The sequence below is a fragment of the Asterias amurensis genome, chromosome 7, assembly GCF_032118995.1.
Source record: "Asterias amurensis chromosome 7, ASM3211899v1".
NCBI lineage: Eukaryota > Metazoa > Echinodermata > Asteroidea > Forcipulatida > Asteriidae > Asterias > Asterias amurensis.
In genome coordinates this window covers 4909460-4933101 of record NC_092654.1, presented here as the reverse complement: position 1 = coordinate 4933101, position 23642 = coordinate 4909460, and the positions used below count along the sequence as shown (strand labels likewise).

Sequence of the window (23642 nt, the reverse complement as noted above, 5' to 3'; positions counted from 1 at the left end):
TGATATACGGAATCTACGCACTTTGAATTATAAATAACGTCGCCGCTTTTTCACCTGCGCTGTCTATATATAGGCTATCGAATAATTTTGTTGAACACTTGTGGACGTCGAGACAAAAACAGGAGTTTGAGGCAAGCATTGCCGCTAACTTTACTTCTTAACACAAACACATTTCGACTCGATGGGTGTTGAGAGTTAACTATAGAGTGTACCAAAGGGGGCCCCTTTAGCCTTAAAGCCATTCGTGTGTCCCCCTTCACTTATTCGTAGCTCTCAACAATATAATTCGTAGTTTGGGGATGGTCTAAAACTTTTGAGGAAATCAATACGTGTAGGCCTTGTGCACATATTGTGCCGTCGAAACAAAAACACAACACAAATGTCAGACGACGGGAATGTCTGCAGCTCCCGGTCAAACACACGCAAGAATAGATTTGCGATGTTAACCATTGCTTCATTATGTTCTTTGTGGTGTACCAAACGGACTTAAAGATGACGTCAAATGCAACCAAATTCCACTTCCGTAATAATTGTGCAGATGGGGTGCGGACATTTCAATGTCGATTGGCCCTGTCAGACATGCAGATATTGGTATTAACGTCAGTTTAATTGCTACGAATGAGAGCGATCGTTTCAAACCCTTGACAAAGAACATTACTAATGACGGGTGAACCGTCATTGCCACGGTCTTTCTACAAGTCGTTATCTGTTCATGTCAACGCTGGCTTAACATGGAAGCATATCGTCAACTTCGGGAACAACTAAAGTCATCACGTGACAGGTGACGAAAAACGAGGACTCCCCTTTCGAACACATTATTTTGTAACTTAAAAGCCAGATGAGACAGCAAACTAAATAACGATACTGAATTCAATAGCCGATAGTTGATTTTATCTTTCAAACTAAATCGAAGATTGCCCATTAATTTGTTGAGCAGGGTCACACTAAACATGACGACTTGTCGAAGGCTAGTCAGCAAAACATGCATTCGCAGTCCTGAGAATAGTTATCCAATTTTCTCATTTCAATTACACTGGCAAAATGTTGTACGCGATGTACTCAACATAATCTTTAATAAAACAATATTGTTTATATTAAAATTAAACAAATAAAAGATTTCCTCCTGAAACTGTCATGACAATGAGTGTGCGTTATAATAATTGCCGCTTACACACCTCCCAAAAATTATATATATAAACAAAACAAACCCCACACCCCGGGAAAAAAAAAAAAAAAAAAAAAAAAAAAAGACCCAAAGAACGAGTTGACTTATCTTTGTTATTCTAATTGGTACGTTTAGAAATAAGGTATACCTTTTCGAAAAGTGAATTATAGAAATGATAAGGGTCTACAGTGCGCTTTCAGCCTCCTCAAACAGCGGGTTTCAAGAGGAGATTGGTGCATCCTGATAAGTCCTTAATATGTTATTGATTAACAATTATGTGACATTATTCGATCTCCTGAACAACCGTGTACACAACATACTTTCATTATACCTCTTGAAGACACTGGACACCTTTGGTAATTGTCGAAGACCAGTCTTCTCACTTTGTGTATCTCAACATGTGCATAAATAAACAAACCTGTGAAAATTTGAACTCAATCGTTTGTCGAAGTTGTGAGAGAATAATGGAAGAAAAAAACACCCTTGTCGCACAAGTTGTGTGCTTTTAGATGCTTGAATTCTAGACCTCAGCCGTTTCTGACAATGTGTTTTACTATCAACAGCTCTCCATTGCTCGTTACCAAGTAAGTTTTTATGCCAACTTATTTTGAGTTATTACCAATAGTGTCCGATGCCTTTAAAACGTCTTAAGCTTTGATCCTTGCACCGATAACACTAGACTTGACCGAGTCCCAATCCCGTGCCATCGCCAGCCTGATCGGGACCATAGGTAACTTCATTTTTGACTGCGTGCATGCTTAGGGACCTCTCGCACGAGAACGGGACTTGAATCAAGTCTACGATAACACACGATATCAAACTTCATTAAAGAGCCTTCGAAAGCCAAGACCAAAGCTGAAGTAATTGTTTCACGAAGATGAATCTTGTGTATACCATTAACAATGTATTCCATAATCTATCATTCCATGTCATGCTGTTTTCTAAACTGAACCATGATTGAAAGTACCCGTTTGTAACTCCGATGCCATCAGCTTTCAATCTAAATACTTTATCAAGTTGTCAATTTTACAAATAAAATAAAAGGGAAAACATCAAGATGAGGCCATTCGTCATTTAAAAAATAATATAATTGATTCTGTTGTACATCTTCATTATAAAAACAGCATTCTCTTCCACCATATAATGGACAAGATAAGTGTTCTTTTTGATATTCAGTGTCACTTCGTATTGTGTCAACATTTGTACCTCAGACAGACTAATAAGAAAGCTAAAAATAAATCTCCTTCTCCATTTTGAAAAAGTGAACTTACCATGTCTTCCTGGATTGGACTTCGTGACGTGATCCCTGATAGCTCGTTTGGCGTGTTCGACAGTCATTGTTGAGCCGTACTGGTGTGCCATCGGCCCACCCGTAACTACAGCAGAAATGGTTCAATCAATAAAAGAAAACTGTTAGACGAATCAATCAATACTGATTGTGGGCCACGATGCCTGCTACCTTGTTCTTCTGGGGATAAAGTCACATTGTCGACCTTTGAAGAAAGGGGTATTAAAGTCATCTTTAAGACTCAAATCACTTTCTTGGTGAAGTGCTGCTCTATTATTTTAAAAGAGTGAAAAATCACTCGTTTTGTACGCCACACCGCTCTTGCAAAGAGCCATTTTTATGGCAAACAGCTCTTTTTAGAGCAAAAAGCGAGTGCTTTTAACTCGATTTAGAGTGAAGTTCGTTCCAATTTCACTCAATAAGTGTGACATGGATAGAATTTTCCTCTCAAAAGAGCGACACTAACACCACTCGGACAAGATAGTCAAATGTTTGGTATTTTACATTAAGAGAGTATTATTGGGTCTTTGTTACTTTTAATGACGTCGCCCTGCATTGTCTAGGTTTGGTGTCAATTTTTACATTGAGGTTCCGATTTAGCTAGACTTGGTCATGTTGTCTACGTCTTCTGTAAGTTCAGTTTCAAAGTGTGGTGTGTGCCAAAGCTTAGGTATCTATCGAACTCAAACACCTGTACATATTACTTGTTCGAAGTTTTTAACAATGTAACATTCTAAATTTCTAGACAGGTGTTGACTGTGCTCTGTTGTCATTTTGTTCGCAACGGAAAAACTTGTCTTTGTTTTCGACATTGTATTGTGTTGTTTTTTTCCTCAAAGTGCATTGACAACCAATTATTAAATACACCTGGCAGTATTTTGAAAAAATTGTGTTCAAGTTTTGGTGAAGGGAAAATGCAAACACTCATTACATCTCGGTGCATTTTTTTCGGTGACACGCACCAAGTGTCACAATATTACTTCCTTTGAGGGAATACACGAAAACACACATACACATGAATGACAGAAAACTGCACATGTGGTTCTCAAGCAATTTAAGTTGCCTGTGTGTTTGTGTTTGATCTTTGATATCAAACACAAGTAAAGTTCAGCCCCACTCAAGGGTACAGTTCGACCAAAGCTTAAAGTGCGATCGGTTAATACGGAGTTATTTACCGGGAAATAGCGCGATCTTGACGGAGAAGATAAAATGGCACGACTCGACTCTGTGTGTGATTTAGCGTCCGGATATTGGACCCGAGGGACCAAGTGGCCACACTGGCACACTCAGTGTACTCTGAATACTTCTATTGGTATTGTCTTATTGAGTGGGTGGGAAACTTTGGTCTCTGCAAAGCTCTCCTTCATATTCACCAAAATTAAACAGATGCTCACATTTTTTTAAAGCCATTGGACCCTTTCGGTACAGGAAAAAAAAAAAAAGTTCACAGATTTACAAATAATTTACAGGGTTTACAGAAGGTAATGGTGAAAGACTTCTCTTGAAATATTAGTCCATGAAATGCTTTACTTTTTGAGAAAACGGTAAAACAATATAAATTCTCGTTAACGAGAATTACGGATTTGTTATAAACACATGTCATGACACGGCGAAACGCGCGAAAACAGGAGTGGGTTTTCCCGTTATTTTCTCCCGACTCCGATGTCCGATTGAGCCTAAATTTCCACAGGATTGTTATTTTATATATAAGTTGTGATACACGAAGTGTGGGACTTGGACAATACTGTTTACCGAAAGTGTATAATGGCTTTAACTCTAACGTTTGTGTTTATTAACGGAGCGACTGTGCACTTATCTGTTTAGGCCAATATTATTGGTTGATGGGGACGAATTTGAGTGCATATACAAAATTGAAATGAGCCACCCTATACAATAAGTGATGTATTATGGACTTAGAGAGTATTATGGAAAAGAGATCTAAAAAGTAATTAAATTGGAAGAATTTGCATCTTTATATGGAAGAGATTGACAATTCTAATAAAAACAGTCACGATAACTACATTTCACATATTTACGTTATAACAAAAGTGGGTAAAACTATTTTTTAGCACTGTTAAGTGGGAGAGAAATGAATTTGCCGAAGGTTGGTAGTATCTTAATAAATGTCGTTGGTAGTGGGTACGGCTTGGACGCCAATAATCTTAACAGTTTATGTAAATTGCAGTCAACGGTCATAGCTGTAGTTGAAGTTAATGGGATACTTTGGAACGCTAGGTGGCAGCAGACTTGCAAATGAATTTCCATTGTTTACGTATTTCTCAGCGTATGCCCCATTGATGTCTTTTATACTGATCTCATACTCAAAAAGATCACTGATATGCACTCTACCTAGAACAATTGATTCACCTGGAAGTCTGCTGCCACCTCTTGATTCGAACGTGGCTGTATTTATGTGTATTTTTCGCTCTAATAAAGTGATTACGCTATCGCTGCACCCTGGGGCGCTGTTACTTGGCTCCTAAAATTACTGACACCAGGTGTTACAGTGCTTATGTGTACTTCAGTTAACCACTATAGATCGAATTTAAATTGCAGGAATTGAGGAGTAAATACAGTTGGAGGGCGATCTTCAGGTACAAATTACACAGGCGGGCATTGAAATGAATTGTCACTGTGTTTGTTGACATTTTTTTGATGAAGTAATTTCAGGAAAACATTTAAGAAAAGCCAACGACAAGGGTAAAGATTTGAATCACATATTGGTCAGCCGCTCTGTCTGGTTGCTGGTTGGGCCAATGGAAACAGCTAAGAACAACAACGCGTGTGAAACTTCAATAAATGTAACACTTACTGGGCACCCCATAAAATAGGTCAAGTCTTTCGGAAATTAAATTTAATTTCCATTCATGACAAGGTGTTGGCCATCCCCATAGGTGATCCAAGCCAAATATTGTTGCCCAAACCTTTTACGTGAACGACCTTAAACTAATAAAACAATAACAACAGTTTGGTTGGTTTCATTTTTGTAAAATAATAAATTGCTCTTGTAAAATATACTTGGCATTACCTTTATCAAGATATATCAAATATTATTCAACGTTTCACAACATTAATTTGGAGTAATGGTATTGATAAGTATGTGTGCTTATTCTTACTCACAAATACTATGCCTTTAAAATGATCACAAATAAATGAAAGATTGTTCATGCATTATTTGTCTGTTGATTACCGTTGATGGCCTTTAGGGAATGCCCCAATGGTTTGCTATCGGGTGCTGACGTGTGCTCCGATGAATTATGTGGTTACTTTTATTGTCGAGTCCTTATTTATTCATATCTGTAGTTCTGTGGTAGGTTTAAGGTCAACTTCTGATGTAATTAATTATCACACGGGGGAAAACGATGGGGGTACCGCCTTTAGGAATGTTTCTCAATTGAGATGATTTTTTCAGTATCGTCACCTACCCTTACATAGTAAAGAGTTTATTGAATGTAACAGAGTCGAATTAAACTGGTCCTCGTAAATATTTAAAAACTTCTGAAATTACTTATAAACGGTTTGGATGAGTTGCGAGGGAACATCTGGATAATGTTTTTCTTTACTTTCCTTGGATTGATTTAATCAATAATTAATTGATTTATATGTTTTAATGTGCTCATCTTCTTTTAGTGTGAGTGGATACTATTAAGTTGTGCACATCATATTAAAGACATTGGACACTATTGGTAATTGTCAAAGACCAGTCTTCTTACTTGGTGTATCTCAACATAAGCATAAAATAACAAACCTGTGAAAGTTTTAGTTTGATTTGTCGTCGGAGTTGCGAGATAACTATGACAGAAAAAACACCCTTGTCACACGAAGTTGTATGCTTTCAGATGCTTGATTTCGAGACCTGAAATTCTAAACTTGAGGTCTCGAAATCAAATTCGTGGAAAATTACTTCTTTCTCGAAAACTACGTCACTCCAGTTGGAGCCGTTTCTCACAATGTTTTATACTATCAACCTCTCCCCATTACTCGTTACCAATGAGGTTTTATGACGATAATTATTTTGAGTAGTTACCAATAATGTCCACTGCCTTTAAAGGAGGGTAATTTTAAACAAAGCAACTGGACTCGCTTTTAGATCGCCGTTTTACTTTCAAGAGCACTGTTGTCTTTGTATTTTAAGTTCAACATGCAAGAAGCAGGTATACTGCACTCTGGTGGTCGTTATTTATACGTGGCGATATTCCTGATTTGACACTTAGAGTTTATTTTTAGTTCTTGGCTGAACACTTAACTAGCCGTCCCGCGTCCAATGATAATCATCATTACCCACATCCATTCCAAGATGGGGGAGTTAAAGACACTGAACATCTTTGGTAATTGTCAAAGACCAGGGACCACGTTCATAGAGCTGCTTAAGCAAAAAATTTGCTTGAGCACGAAAATAGCTCGGTTATTTTGCACATGTTATTGGCAAAAAATTCATGTCATATACGTTGCTTGTGACTGGTATTTAGCTGTTGTTTACTTAGCATAACAATTGAGTGGAGTCTTGGCCGGTAATCTAATCTCATTTACTATCTAAGCAAAATTTTGTGTTAAAGCAGCTCTATGAAATTGGGCCCAGTCTTCTCACTTGGTGCATCTCAACATTTATGCACACAATCACAAACATGTAGTAAAAGATTGAACTCAATATTGGTCGTTGAAGTTGCGAGATAATAATGGAAGAAGCCGTGGGCGCTCAGATGCGTGACTTCGGGACCTCAAAATCTTATTCCGAAGTAAATCAATTTAATATATTTTAGTAAATTACTTCTTTCTCGAAAACTACTTTACTTCAGAGGGAGCCGTTTCTTACAATGTTTTATACTCTCAACAGCTCTCCATTGTTTGTTACCAAGTAAGTTTGTATGCTATTTTTTTTAGTAAACAAATAGTGTCCAGTGCCTTTAAATACGGTGACGATTTGACCCTTTTATTTTGTGATTAATATATCAACTGCACGAGCACAAAACACTGTATTATTTATTTGAAGGTGAATCAGGACACGAACTTGACGCAGAGGACAGAAGCTGAAAAATAGAGTGAACAAAAACAACTTTCCTCAACACAAACGGCTGAATTGTTCACGACTTGACAACTTGACTCCATTTTGTATCAAGGTTTTTCCTCACCCTTTCGGACTGATAGTACACCTATGGAATTCACGCATGAAGGCAATCAGCTTCTTCACGGCGAATACATAATTGCGATGTCTCGTAATATTATTCAATTTCGTGCTCTGACATCTTGCACTAACATTTCCATCTGCTCTTCTAATCTATAATGACCAAGTGAAGCATTGGTACAAGAACAGTATATAGGGATTTACATGGCGTTTAATTTAATCAGATAGTATTTACAGGAGCCACGACGCAGTGGCATACAACACTTAGGTTTGGGGGCAAGGTTGTATCCTCTAAACTCTGTCGCCTTCATTTCCGTTTGTGTTTAACCCCAGGCAGGTATTTGACATTGTGAGTTCTCACAGAGACGTATTTAGTTCGGTGCAATACTACATTATTATGACATATGAAGGCCTTAACTTCAGATACATTAAGTTGATAATAACATCACTGAAAACGGATGCAAAAGTTGTGTTTAATTAAGTTTGTATTTATGCGACGATGACTTAGCTTCCTAGTGATTTTTATAGTTGGAAGTGGTTTTTGTTATCTTTACGGCAATACAATTCAGATCATAATAAGGCAGATATCTAAGGTCGCTTGGGCAGAAATTAAAATTACATTAAAGGCTTGGCTTTTCTCTTTTTTTTTTATATCACTGAGCAGTTGGTTGCATTGAACGTTTTATTCCTTGAACCGTTTGTGGCTCTAATCATAACGTATAGTATAAGGCATTCAAGGACGCTCTAGGTGTCAGCATCCTTAAATAGACAGATACATTCTTCTAGAAAATGTGTGCATGCTCAGAAGTATTTTTAAATTGAACTGCGTGTCTGCTGCCTTCTGTCGAAACAGAAGTCAAGGAACATCGATAAAACTCATAATTTCTCCAAGAGAATCTTGTTTATTTTTTAAGAATGGTTAACACGCAACTTTCTACAATTAACCCTAGAAGACCATAGCATGGCTAATACACAGAAATAATATTATTTGAAAAGAACTAACGAAATCCCATTACATTGATGCTGTAAACACTAATTTTAAGTATCCAATTCATAGTTTTTGTAAATTTGCAATTCAAATGTGTCCATATTGTTGTCTTTCGATTGTCTAAACTAAACCAAGCACTCTAGACAATTACTGTACTAAAGTCCGTTGTGTTCCATTTTAAAAAAAATGCATTCCAGTACAATTACGATCCCCATTTACTGCACAACCATGCCACAATCCCCTCGTCTGAATATTTCATTGTTTTTCGGAAGGCTATTAATTACCAGCCGCATTGACGTAGCGGTACTTACGTTTCGTACGTGATTCACCCATCCACGAATAAAATTCCTTGTAATTTCATTGTAATTAGTAAGTAATTACTGTGTCATGATTAATTGCTGCTGAAGAAAGAAACTACGGCATATGCAAATGATGCTTCAATCATTGAGCAAGTCATCAGTTGTGGCCGACTTAGCCTGCGTTAAAGCCATTATACACTTTCGGTACAGAAACAAAATAAAAAAAGTTCACAGAATTACAAATAATTTACAGGGTTTACAGTAGGTAATGGTGATAGACTTCTCTTGAAATATTGTTCCATGAAATGCTTTACTTTTTGAGAAAACATTAAAACAATGTAAATTCTCGTTAGCGAGAATTACGGATTTATTTTAAACACATGTCATGACACGGGGAAACGCGCGGAAACAATAATGAATTTTCCCGTTATTTTCTCCCGACTCCGATGACCGATTGAGCCTAAATTTTCCGTGTTTGTTATTTTATATATAAGTTGTGATACACGAAGTGTGGGACTTGGACAATACTGTTTACCGAAAGTGTATAATGGCTGTAAAGAGAAAGTTTATCATTTTGTGTTTTAATTACTTATTTGTTTATTCATGTATGTATTTATTTATGTTATATTTGAGTGCATGTGTACATAGAGTCAAACCCCACCTTTAGACAACCTGCAGCCAAATTCACGTTACCCTAGAGGATCCTATCTCGAGTTAGGACGAGTAACCGTCCCAACTTAGGATGGGTTAAGGCCGGTTTATAGTCGGAAATCTTGCGCGCAATCCTAAGACTGAGGCCTAAAAACCGTGTCTTTTTATGATCGCGCGTCAAGATTTCCGACGCCCGACCATCGCGCGACCGACTGTAACTCGGCCTTTATGCGTCCTAACGTTTTCGTCCCAAGTCCTAAGATTAACCCTAAGTTAGGAAGAGTTTGGTGAAGTTGACGGCAGAGGAGATATCATGTAAAATATAGTGTTCGCGTCTAAAGAAAAAACTATACAAAACGAAAACCGGTATTTTGTCTGTGACTCCGGCCCATCCATATCATGTTTGTTCCGATTGCGGCGATCGAAGTAAGCAACAGTGGTTGTTGAGTAATTGAATGCTATTTCTTCGACATTGATAGTGCTTCAAAGGTTAATGTTCAGGACTATTGGGAGTGGATGAAATAAAAAAGGGCGTTTCTAAAATTACCCATCCTGTAAGTTTCTTTAACTGTGCATTATAATAGCTTTGTCTCATCATGATTTTAAGTAGGCCCTATATACGAGGTAATCATTATTATTTTAACCAACGCCCAACATTGCTGACGTCATCGTGAAAGCCATCTATATTTGACTGTGCCCTTTTTACGAGTTGACAACTCACTTTAATAATTTATCTGTATACAAAATGAGAATCGAATTCGGATCTTGAATAATTTAGCCGACAGGAAGAAAGTGAAACTGAACACCGCATATCATCCATCACACACAAACATTTGCAAACCATTTTGGAAGATAATGTTTATTTGAACCTAAATACGCCCATGCAACCGCCGTTTGTGATGATAATCCGACTGCATCCTTTGCTGAATACGATGGTACAGTATTGCAAATTGAATGCCTTATACCAACTTCATTTGCGTGTACCAATTAAAGGATATTTTGACTAACCGTGCACAACGCCGTTAAAGGCATGGACACTATTGGTAATTACTCAAAATAATTGTTAGCATAACAATTTTGTTTACGAGCAATGGAGAGCTGTTGATAGTATAAAACAGTGTGAGAAACGTCTCCCTCTGAAGTAATGAGTTTTTGAGGAAGAAGTAATTTCTTACTCAAATATTTGAAATGAATTCGATACCTCAGCTGAGGTCTCGAATTCAAGGCATCTGAAAGCGATAATGGTGTTTTTTTCTTCCCATTCTTCTCTCACAACTTCGCGACTATTAAGTTCAATTTTCACAGGTTGGTTATTTTATGCATATGTTGAGAAACAAAAAAGTGATGAAAGACTCGTCTTTGACAAATACCAAAGGTGTCAACTGGGTTTGTTAGTAAAGCACCACCCATGCAGGCCGTGCGTCTTCTGACGTGCCTTGGTTACCCATTACGTCGCCCACACATACCCATTGATCTTCAAACACCGAGGGTCGTTTAAGGAGGAAGTCAATATTGAATCCGTGCTCTTGGGTTGATGATGGTGGGTTGAAATGGCCCTTTTCACCCACAATCAACATCGATACTAGCTCGGTCTGCCTGCATTCTTTAGTCTCTATCCACAAGCCAAATGCTTCTCCCTACTATTTCACTGCACTGGAACTCCAACACACTGCGCTGATCGATTTAAAATCAGATGTTTTCGTCGTTTTTCACTTTATATGAAAAATGTATTCGTCCCTTCTACCCCAATTGGTTTTCAAAATAGAGGATAATGTGAGAGATGACACCGGCACCCATCACGCAACCTTCTAACTTCCTCTCATCTTGTTGTTTTTAATGAGGGTGTTGTTTGTTTTCGTTCTCGTGTATAAAACCTCTGCAGGTTGACCTGATGACGACTTTTAAAGGGTTTTAAAGTGCCGTCTTTTCGGATGTGAAAACGTCGGAAATGGGTCCATGTATGAGAAATTGGTTCAGAAGGTATACGGGGGAAGGCGGTTAATATCCTCACACATAATGTTATTATTAATTAATGATATTTTGTTTTGCTGTTAGGTTATTTTTAGGTATATTGGTGCTTGCATTTGTGTACTCGTTAACACCAATAACTTCAATTAATGTACTCACGACGGAAGAACGACCCCGGTTTGATGAAATCAACATGCTGAGAGCGCCCTCTGTTTACGAAAAGCGACTAAACTAAACAAAGAATTAACAAAATGGGGGGGGGGGGGTGGTCCTTCATGAACCGCGTCATCAAACATGTTTGTTATACCTCGGTAACAAACTGTGAAGTTTGATTGGTCGAGAACCAATCATGTGACACGCAACAAAAACGCATGTTACATGGCTCTACGGGCCGGGTAACATGAAAAGTGATGTACACCGGTGTACATCATCTTGATCCCGGCGTTGGTCGATTTCCAGCGCTGTGTACGAAACATTCGCGGGTACGAGGGAATTGTTTCTTGTTCGTCTGCTAATTAAACAATGAATAGTCCCTCGTAATAATCTTTGAAGATGAAAACAGAATTTCGAGAAGAGGAATAACAATTTTACAAAGGTATAACAAAACAATCGTTGCTCGGTGGCAAATGGCACCCTCGGCTTCGCCTCAGGTGCCATTTCCCCCTCGGGTGTACAAAACGCCATGGACCCCGTCACAGCGTGCAGCAATTGTATAGTGTACGAGTTATGAGTTTGGAGTGCCATTCAAACCGATGATTTCTATCATAAATGATAACATTGAGGATCATGTTTGTCAACACAAGGGTTGAGAAAGGAGATCAGTAAATTGGAGGTCACACTTTGTTTGCAGGTTGTCGTCGTCGTCGTCATTGTCACTGTCGTCGTAAATAATGTTGTGTATATATCTTATGCTTACCAAAGGTAGGATAAGGAGCCAGGGCGAAGCTCGTTTTGAGGCAAAATAATTCCAAACGTCAGCAACTGGAACAAAAAAGCATAAAACAGGGCTTGTGAACAAATAGAAACTGAAGTACATAAAGTGAAAATCATAAAGCAAAGAATACCTTTTTCTTTGGAACCGTTCGACGTTACATAGTAATCCGTATAACAAACGAATTGATTATCCGTAGTAATAAATTAGTAATCCGTAATAACCAATAAGACACCCGTACTTGTGTGGTTGAAAAGCTTCAAACAAAGTAAACCCATGGATATGCTATAAGGAATAATAAATGCTGTGCAGTGTAGAAAGTTACCCCATAACAACCCGTAATAACAAATTAGTTACTAGTTTTAACGATTGCAGTCATGTAACAACGAAGTGGTAATAAGTAATTAGGGATACTCCCGTACTAACCAACCAGTAACCTGTTAAAGTGAACAACTAATCAAAAATGAACGACATGTTTAATCCTTCATTAAGGATCAGTAGTCCGTAGTACAGATTCGTAAAAAGGCTTTCACCGTGGCTATCGTTTAATTGGTTTTCATCAGGGTTTAACCAACTGGGCCCAATTTCATGGCTCTTTTACCGTCGAATTCTGCGCTTATTATCACAATTTTGCGCTTACGTGCAAGCGCCGAATTTCTGTGCGTAGAGATGTCTGGTATTAACGTGAAGTACGCACGTGCACAAGCCAAAATTCCATGCTAATCCGTGAAATACGCTTGACGGAAGCATAGAGGTTCTTGCTTCCATAAGCGCCGATTCTGTGCTTATGGTAAACTGAGCATTGGAACTGAGCCCTGGTAGGTATCGACATAAATGTCAAGGTGTAAAATATTGCGGATAATCCGTATTGGAGTAAGCTTTTTTTTATCCCACTCCTGATCCCAAATCCTAACTAGACTCCTGACAACTCAGTTGTCTATAATACTCATGAATACTTTCATATCCGATGGATCACTAAATATCCGTACCACTTTTTCCAACAAGAGAAACGTCTTATGCTGGAATATTAGCAATGATGTTTAGGGCCATATCTTAACTGGATAAACCGAGCCTGGGCGATTGTGATGACAGGAGCGAAACATTATTAGGGATTAATCAATTCCAGTCTCCTTACAGAATATGCCTATCCACCAATCCCACTACACAATGCTGAAACATAGCATGGCGACACTGGATTTACAGTCTTCGACGATGGGGTGTTATGAATTACAACATTCGGTTCACGGAACATCCACATTTCATGTCTCTTCACGCTCCGATGAGACTGTGACATTGATACCCACTGTGTACATACAAATACTCGCTCCATGATTTCCCTTGGGAAGAGTTTCATACCTGAGTTCAGCCGTTAAAGCGCTGTATCTATTTGGCCCAAGCCGGATAAAAAAAACATAAAGCCTGAGGGCGGTCTCATGGGACTTGTTGGAGTATCTCTAAAATAGTCCTCCGGGACTTCTGTTAAGAACTGATGTCGCGTTAACCCTTGCTCTATGGCTAACCTAACCTAAGGCGAATTGGCGGCTACGGCTGCCGGGCTACGGCTTACACTAAGGGCGTTGCTAAGCACCCCCTGTTAATCAATGCATGATGACACGGCGATCCTTCGATAGCCGGGCTGTACCTGCCAGTGCCGACACGGTCTATTACATAGGAGCGTTTTCGAAATCATGACTTGCACTTCCGCCTTTAGGCACAGTCTAGTTTTGTTTAAAAAAAAAAAAAATGCGTTTTCCAAATTACATTGGGTCTTAGGCCTTTTTCGAATCCAAGGCTGTCGGCTTTGGATTTGGCTTAAGGCTCCGTCCTCTCGTCTGACGCCCTGAGCACGCACGCAAAGCACGCACAATCATTGTCAAAACACCCGCGGGGCCATGCCAGCCTGAGCCCAATCTGGAGACGAAGCCGTGGTTGGAAGAAAGGCCATAGCTTGAGCCGTGCGTCCAGAAAGGGTCCGAATGGACCGTTTCAGTTTTGTGACGTCATCACACCACCGTCTTTTAAAGACAAAATGCTGACGCAGCATCAATTTGGGGCACAAGGTGGGCCAAAAGGTAACCATCTTTTGATCTCAAGCAGCAGAGGGTGCCCTACTTAAAAGAAACATGTGCATAAGGTCTGTTAGTTGTACATCATCGAATCATAATTGCTCAGCTGATCTCATCAGAAAGACAAAAAACAAAGGTATGCAACAACTCTTAAGGCAAAATCTTGAGTTATCCTGATTTAAAGAAATGAAGTATAGTTTAGTTTAGAAAGAATCATTATTTATTGACAGTCTTAACAACTTGACTGACAGAATGTATTGCCAGGAAAAAGCTTCTACCGACAGATATTAATATTGTCTAACATTACCGTACGACTGATGCACATTATCTTGATTCAAACAGCCTGAAAAGTACCGTAGTGGCGGCAGTTCCACCAATGATGTATTTGATCTTAGTTCAAAGAGACCTTACAGGCCAAGCACAGCTTGGTAGAAGAATGCAACATATTACCAATTATACATGTTGTTACGAACTCTATACCAGCCGATTGGGTAATGCCTATTGAACAACATGACTACAGTGGCCCCTTACTGATGTCTAGGTTTTTTTAAAGCAACTTTCGGCACACTAATGGCCAAGTCTGGCCAAAATTGTTCAAAACAAAACCCTCCCTAATGGGACACAGGGTAGAGACGTCATGACTCAATATTCCGGAGCCTCTATATGGGGCAAGTCTTTGTCCTACTTTCAACCTCCCCAACCTCAGAGGGGAACAAATAAACAAACACAGCAATTCACTCTCCGAACATAGCGGAAACGAAACCCGAGCGCTACGACATGACAGGGTTTGGTCGTCCCGATGGGTATAATGCGAATCATTTCTGCAAAGTCAATACGATGAAAATGCGTGGCCTTTCAAAATCGACGAAAAATTATCTGGGCTCTTTGTCTCCTAACGCATCCTCTGTATTTATCAAAGAGTGAACATTTTCGCCCTTTTGGGATTTTCTTTGTGGGGAGAACTGGAGCGTGGGTTGGACCAGTTTGCTTTGAGTGTTAACCCATTTTCTTCGGGATATTTGCACATAGTTCTACGTGCCTGTCAATATGTCAGGGAGGTCACCAGGAATATCGTGTAAATTCAGAGATTGCATTCACGAGGATATCGGTGTTACGTCATCGATGACGTAAGAATAGGTAGTTGTGGTTCTCGTGATACCATGCACAATAATATTATGGGGGCGTCCCATCACCCCCAAATCTTCTCATGCTTGTCTTTAACATCCTCTTTTCTTTGTGTTTGTATGGTCTGACCCTACGAAGAAATTTTTTAATATGGACAATAGGTCCTCACTAGTCGGTGCTTTGTTTTCGGGTGTCCTCACTAGTCATTTGTGCGCAAAACCAATTGGGATACAGGAACAACAGAACAGAAAGTACAATAGGTGTCATATAACGTACATGTATGTGCACTGTACCTCAGTGTGTGTGTGGGTTCGTATCCAAATTCAACCGGGGACCTATAACAAAAGCGACAATAGGTTCACGGTTGCTATCACAAAGTAATACAATGGGGTGTCGGTTCTATCACACAGAATTGAACAAAGTGGGGTCCACGATTGCGGGTGTTTTAAACCCTTGTGTGTGTGTGTGTGGTGGGGGGGGGGGGGGGGGCTGGCAACGAATGGGTTATCCGTCGGTCGATCGAGAGGCGCCGCTCCACTCTCACCCGAGGCAAAGTTGTAACTGTAAACTGCGATGTATAACGCAAAACTTTACAGATGATAAGTTATCAATACAAAGGTAATTGTTTTGGTGTAAATGTAGAAGTCTGTGTGGATTTTGGGCTTCAGCGTCCACCGACCCGTCCATCGCGGGTTCTGAGGACAATTACGCTGTCCTGGCTTCGAATATCAGTCAATAATAAGTGATATACACTTTGTATTGTCTTTACGTACCATGCACTTTCTTCAACCCGTTTGAGCATAAGCTGTCATGAAATTCATTAAGAATGCTTTGGGCGTTGAGAAAACATGTCAGGCATATTTTGTTTCATGGTTGAACTTTTCCACTAGAAAGCACGGTGGTGTAATCTGCGTACTTTGTTAAAGGACTCTCTGGAGTGTAAAATAGTGAAAAACACCACTCTTTACGTTTCAGTTGTCCCTCAAATGGCTCTTGAAAAATAGTAGTGGTTAGTTTTGGAGGGGGTTTCTCTCCAGGACAGAGGGTAAAATCACTCAAAAAGATACAAACTTCAATCTAAAAGAGTTGTCCCTCGAATGGCTCTTCAATAAAGATGTATATTTTGTCCAATAGGTGAAAAAAATCATCAAAATTAACGGGACGTGTTGCCTTGGACCGATCGAGTTGCTCCATAAAAAGCGCTTGAAACCGCTTGTTATAAAATCGAAATGTTTAGAAAGATGTATTAAAAGTAAAATTATTATATTGATCCACATAAATATGCCTCAAAATTGCGTAGTTTTCCTTGTCTTTTGCTAACTAAGACGGTCGGTCATTTTATGGAATCAAAATTTTGACTCAACAAAATGCCGACGGTGTTCGTTCGTGACGTGAAAGGAAAACCGTGCAATTTCGAGGCATCTTTGCGGGGATCATTATATTCTACTTTTAAATTGTCTATTTAACCATTTGTATTTCATAAAAAAATGGTTTCAAACGCTTTTCAACGACCAACTCGACCAATCCAAGGCAACGTGTTCATTTTTGGTGCTAAAAACTTCCTTTGAATAACTTCTATTTTCGACAGCGATAGTTTTATGTGGCGTTAACGACAGGCGAACATGTATAACAAACTGGGGACTGACAGGACAGATGGTGTTAGAAATCTGAATTAGAAATTCCAAGCAAATGAATCACATGGATCAACCTGGTGGTTGCTTTCATGACGCAGTTGCAACACTATGTTGTTATATTGTTCCAAATCTTTGAATGTCAAAAAAATGCATGCGTAGTTAAAGTTTTATAATTTGTTTTCTTCTTTGCATTCTTTAAAAAGTGCAATATATCACCGTTTTTTCATAAGTTACTTTTGACATTACCGATTGGGTCTATGGAAATGTAATTTAAAAGAGCGTGTGAAAGCCCACATGTCACCTTTTTACAAAACGGTGGTACTTTACTTCCAGGCTGTTTCAATTTCTGGCACAGTGCGGGTCGTAATGAGACATTTTGTGTTGACATTACCACATAATCAATAATTGGAAAAAGAGCTGAAAATAAGATTTTACTTGTCGCCCTTTTCTTTAATTATCAAAGGTTGAACCAGAAGAGGAATTTCAGCTTTGGTTGACCAATGAGCAATATTGTTTTATATGTTTTTCAATATAAAATAAATACCTAACTATACTGTGACATTCAAGTGTTAAATTATCTATTATAACAAATATTGGTACACTCTAAAAACCTTGACCCACATGCCGGGTCACAGGTGACCCATATCTGGGTCAGGCTGACACGGTAAGTTGTTTGAAACAAATTGGGATATCAAATCGGATTATGCGTAAGTTTTAACCATTTATGGGTCATTTCATACCGACCCCAAAATGGGTAAGTCCCCACATATTGCGACCCGGATCAGGTTCAATTCTGAGTTTTGACCCGAAATTTCTTTATAGTAGATCTGTCTTCATTGCAAGATATATGGTGCAACAACGGAAGTACTTTCTCTAAGACGAAAACCAGTATAATCCATTCCCTCCAAATCTTGCACAACATCTTCTTCTGTCTTCCTCAAGAAAAATACAATAGCAGCAAATTCGACTCTCACAGCGCAGCACCAACCCACGCAAAACGCTTGCTGTAAAACATTGTCATCGCCCATGGTGGAATTGGCCCTTTGTTTCTCAACGTCCATTTTTCCCACAGAGTCAAGTCTCTCTCAACTTGGCAATTTATAAGGCCGTCGTTTCAATAAAAGAGATTTTAATCCAGTTCTCGAATTCACCCGTGGGGCATAAAGCCGAGACATGGCAGCGCGGCGGAAATGTTTCCCCAAGAAATACACGATGCCACCCGGCGGGGAATATGTATTTTCTCCCCAGCATCACGATGTAAGATTAGTAGTAGCTGAATTCTATTAGTCCCTGTATGTCTTATGGCATTAGTAACTATCGGTTGGGAAATGCGTCTGTTAGTTTCTTTCTTTCTTTCTGTCACTTTCATTTCCTCTTTCCTGTGGGTCGTCATCAATTTGAGGCTCCTGTGGCTATTAGGGGGTCGAATAAATGTTTAAATTAACATCTCACATACCATAAATTAATTAAATGTCACCTGCATCGTGCAGGTTCGTTGAGAAAGTGACCGCACTGTACTGCTGACGATTTGCCGAATAAGAAAACTGATTTGAATATGGTTGACAGAACCGATTGAATGTGTGATTGATCTTTGTGAAATCGATAATAATGTAGTAATTAATAAATGTAGATGAGTTAAATAGTCTGTATTGTTAATGTATATTATTCATAACAATGGCGTCAAAGTATAAAGTTATTTAATTTTCAATATCGTATTGAAAAACTGATCCACTGCAGTTTTGCAGGGCAAACTTCGAAAAAATTTGATTTTTTTACCTAAGCATTTTGTTTTGAAACTCACAAACTTAAGAGGTTTGTTGTTGTGTGGTTTTTAGTTGTACTTTGGTGGTATCACAATGGTGGTATCACAAACGTAATTGAGACTGCTGAAGGAAAAGTAGGCTTCGCTTTGTTGACAACTGTGTTTTAGTAAAGTTAAGACACCACGCCCTGATATGTCTTTACATTATTCTGGCGTGTGACAATCAGCAACCGCCCAATGATTCTAAAGATGTGTGATTTCTAAAAACCAGAAACGCGATAATTTTCTCGGATTCCTTGTCCCAGAGGATCTTACCCATTTCCGGGTCAAGCTGATTCAGAAAGTGGTTACCAATTTATTTTTTAACTCGGTCATACTGACCCATAAATGGTTCAGGCCCCACGGGAACAGGATCCAGCAGGTCAATTAGGACCCGGATGAATTTAGAGTATAGCCCAAGGGAACTCCGTGTACACTCAACCCCAAAGCCACGTACCTCGTTGTATGATTTGAATTTGTTAAGTTATTCTGCCAATGTTTTCAGGTATGTGCGCAGTGGACAGGAAGAAGTAAAAATAGCAATAGCTACTTCTTATATAGCGCATCATAACTGAAAGAAATACAAATGTGCTTTACAAAAAAACAAAAGGCAAATAGCAACAAATTTTAAATAAATACCCAAACAAAAGGATCTATTATATAGCTCTGTGGAGAGCAGATGTATATGGGAAGAGTGTTCCAAAGTTAGGTGCAGCACGGGAGAAAGTACACACAGTGTTGTACCCAGGGAGTCTTTCACTTAAGTTGTTATAGTTGTTTTTCATGCAAATAATCTAAAGACATACGTTTCAATACGTTTCCCTTGTCCTTCCAACATTTTGATCATCAGTATTTATTGTTTGGAATCCATTGACAGTCACCTTGGATATGACAAAATAAGACTTCCAGTTGAAAGGAGAGAGGTTGTTGTCTAAAAGCAAAGACGAAATGTTGATTAAAAAATAACAGACCTTTTGTTTATTACCCTTTGACAGACAACTTGTAGCACATTTTCGACACCTAAATCAACCAACGTGTTCTTATCACAGCTTGTATATTTCTGTTGGTGTTTGGTGTGATATTCGACGCCCCAATTAATCGCAAAATGAACAATTCAATCTAGTCTCACGTCCAAAACTTCTTTTTCACATGTAACTCTTTAGGGAAGTTTATTTCATTACTTGACAAACGACAAAGGTTCCTCGCCAATGTGACAATGCTTGTCTACATAAAAACACCGCGTCGTAAAATGAAACTGCATTATTGTTTTGGGGTGCCCCCTCCCCCCACACACACCCCTTTCTTTCTTTCGTTTGGCAAGAATTCACACACACTCTCGCGTTCACTTACAACCAATTATTTGTATAAAGCCATGTGATGCCTACACAATGTCGTAGAACACACGGTGGACGGGAACAGTATTGTTTTGTGAGCGGACGCGCATTTTCATGTGCTGTTTCGAGTTCTGCAGTCGACAAACGCAACGGTGACTTTATGGGTTTCTAAAATGCTATTTTGTCGACTTTGCCGTTATTTCAGGTGGGAATGCATCTCTGGAGGATTTGTAATGGTATCAAACTAATAATCGGCGATCTTTCGGATTGTAATGTTACCCTAGATGATTACTGACCGTGAACTTTGTCTTAATGTGGGTGCCTGAAGTTCGTCAGGTTCACCTGATAGAGCGAGAGAGAGAGAGATGGGAGAGAGACTTGACTGCAGGGGGCATTTGCCGTGCGCTGTCATTGACGCCATTTCTGAAACACACGACTAACACCTCACTCCTTTAGTTCCCCAGAGCAAAGATTAGTAGTTCAATGTAGCTCTTTCCTAAGTGTTCCATTACTCTATGCACTCTGGGCATTGTATGTAAAGGTTACATGACTTGGCTGTTTGTCATACATGGAACACCTCTTACTATTTCCCAAGGGACACAGATTCCAATAGATGAGCTTACTTTCAAAATTGCAAGGAGTCATATGCTCGACTTTTCTTACAGAATATACCCGACCTTTTGTTCGAAGGCTGATTTAAACAGCGGAAACGTTAGTTTCAACTAAATGGACAAAAACATCATGACAATGTAACGTGTCTGAGCGTCTTCCTTCATTTAGTGGTTTCTTCTAAAATAAGAAGAGCCAATTAGTCCCGGCGTTATATCAGAACCGTATGATGAGAAAGTAGTAGTAAATTATTCGTTGTGTGAGCTATTCTTGACGAGAAAATATATACCCACTTTTTTCTGTTGAAATAATCTTGATCATGCCAAGCTATGTTTATATGCACCACTTATCTATAAATTTTTTTTTTTTAAATTGAAAAATACAATAAACCATGATCCAATATGTGCTGCTAGGATTGATAAGATGAGCCATCTGGACTATGATCAATAAAACGAAACATCTCCACCCCCGGTTATACCACTGATTTTATATTTACTACTCTAAACACCCCGGACCCACCAGGCACCCATGAACGGATCCTACGAAGATCTTCTGAAGGCGAGTAGATCATATAATGCTTGAAACGCCGATAACACACATTCCTAAAGTCTTCCCACTCTCTTCCCAAAGACTTTGACTGTTTGGTAATACTGCAATTTAAATTTTAATTGTTATGCTCCTAATATGTTTGCCGATTGCACCTATCCCATTGATCACTGTCTCGTGGGGTCCCCAGCGTCGTCCCTTTGTTTACTGACCGGCAACATCCACTGAAAATCCGGTCAAGACATGATGAAGGGTTCGCTTCATACAACACCACCCACAACCCACATTACATTATCAAAGATTCCAGGATGCAGACATGAATCCAGCCAGCAATCTGGTGCGAAAACTCCCATACTCACCCATGGGTCTTATAGGTTTAAATCCCTCACCTATAGCTACTCATATTCATCCACGATTAGGTCAAGACATGAGGAAAGATACACTTCATACAGCACTACCCAAAACCCATACACTCAGAAAAATATTTACACAAGTTGTGTAAAAAAAAACATGTTTTAGAGGCAGAGGGTAAACCTGCTAACAGTTGGGTAAACTTTTACCAGTTCGTTGCAGGGTAAAACTTACACAACAAATACTTACAAACTTACTTCGTTTAGGAGTAAACATATTTACCTAAATTTTAAGTAAACGCTAGATATGTAAAATATTACACATTGATTGTGTAAACCTTACACTTTTATGACATGTAAAACTATTCCGCGTTACCCTTTGTATGGGTTAAAACTTTAATTTACCTTATAGCTGTGTAATTATTATTATTTTACTGTTTGTTTAGGTAAAATGTTTACTTGGATGTGTGTAGTCGTACAAAATTACATATTTTTACCGTTGTACCCTTTTCCCGTCTGAACGTTTGAGTAAGGCCTTACTGCCTGTTCGTGCTCGTCGAGCAAAAGTTACAAGCATGGGGATTTTGCTCCTTGATGGACGTAATGAAAGGTGAGTTTCTCCAAAACAATTGCGATCTGCAGTCATATACACAGACTGATGTGTGTCGTATTATTATTTGTTAGTTTTTACAACCATTTCGGCCTACATTTTTGTCATAAACTTGAACATGTCTGCAGCGCTATAAAGTGAGCATGTGTTGTAACGTGTTGCAACATGTTGTTTTGCTATAGCAGCACTATAGCGCTGTATACATCTTCAAGTTCATGGCAAACATGTGGGTCAGAATGGTTGTAAACACTAACAAATAATAATACGACACACATCAGTAGATATGACTGTAGATCGTAACAACTTTTGAGAAACTCACCTTTTAATACGTTCACCTAGGAGCAAAAATCTCCATTCTTGTTACTTTTGCTCGACGAGCACGAACGACATGACTGCATGGACTGAGACGATAGCAACTTGTCACGCAGACGCGCGTGCGCACACGAGGGGAAAAACATCACTTGCATGTAAACACCGGATTTTTTTCATCGTTCCTTGTAAGACCTACCAATGCCATGTAAAGTTTCTCTTTACTTCGGTAAATCTTACATAACTTTGGTTAACTGCAATACTTACTCTCAAAACATTTATAGATTTTTTTACACTACAAATCAGTACATATTTTTGGCCGTGTTTTACTTAATTTAGGTAGTTTCTTACACAACTTTTTTTACATAACATCTTTTTACCGTTTGTTTTCTGAGTGTACATTATCAAAGATCCTAGGATGCAGACATGAATTCACCAAACAACCTGCTTTTGGGAATACTCCCACACTCACCCATGGGTCTTATAGGTTTAAATCCCTCACCTATAGCTACTCACATTCATCAACGATTAGGTCAAGACATGATGAAGGATACGCTTCATACAGCACTACCCAAAACCCATACACTATTAAAGATCCTAGGATGCAACATGAATTAATTAAACAACATGCCTTTGGGAATACTCCCCCACTCACCCATGCGACTTATAGGTTAAATCCCCTCACTTATAGCTACTCATTTTTATCCACAATTCGGTGAAGACATGATGAGGGATACGCTTCATACAGCTCTACCCACAACCCATACATTATCAACGATCCTAAGACGCAGACAGATTTACCCAGCAACCTGGTGCCTTCCTTTGGGAATACTCACCCACTCACCC

The 23642-nt window shown here is 39.0% G+C and overlaps 1 protein-coding gene across 1 annotated transcript in view; it reads right to left on the bottom strand.

The window, feature by feature from the left end:
- LOC139940133 (synaptotagmin-10-like) overlaps positions 1–23642 on the bottom strand; it is a 139561-nt gene that overhangs the window by 81171 nt on the left and 34748 nt on the right. Inside the window, exons 2-3 of the mRNA XM_071936386.1 lie at positions 12398–12462; positions 2437–2541 (exon numbers count right to left, since the gene is read on the bottom strand). Coding sequence (XP_071792487.1) covers positions 2437–2527 — 91 coding nt within the window. The 5' untranslated portion in view covers positions 2528–2541; positions 12398–12462. The remainder of the gene's footprint in view (positions 1–2436; positions 2542–12397; positions 12463–23642) is intronic.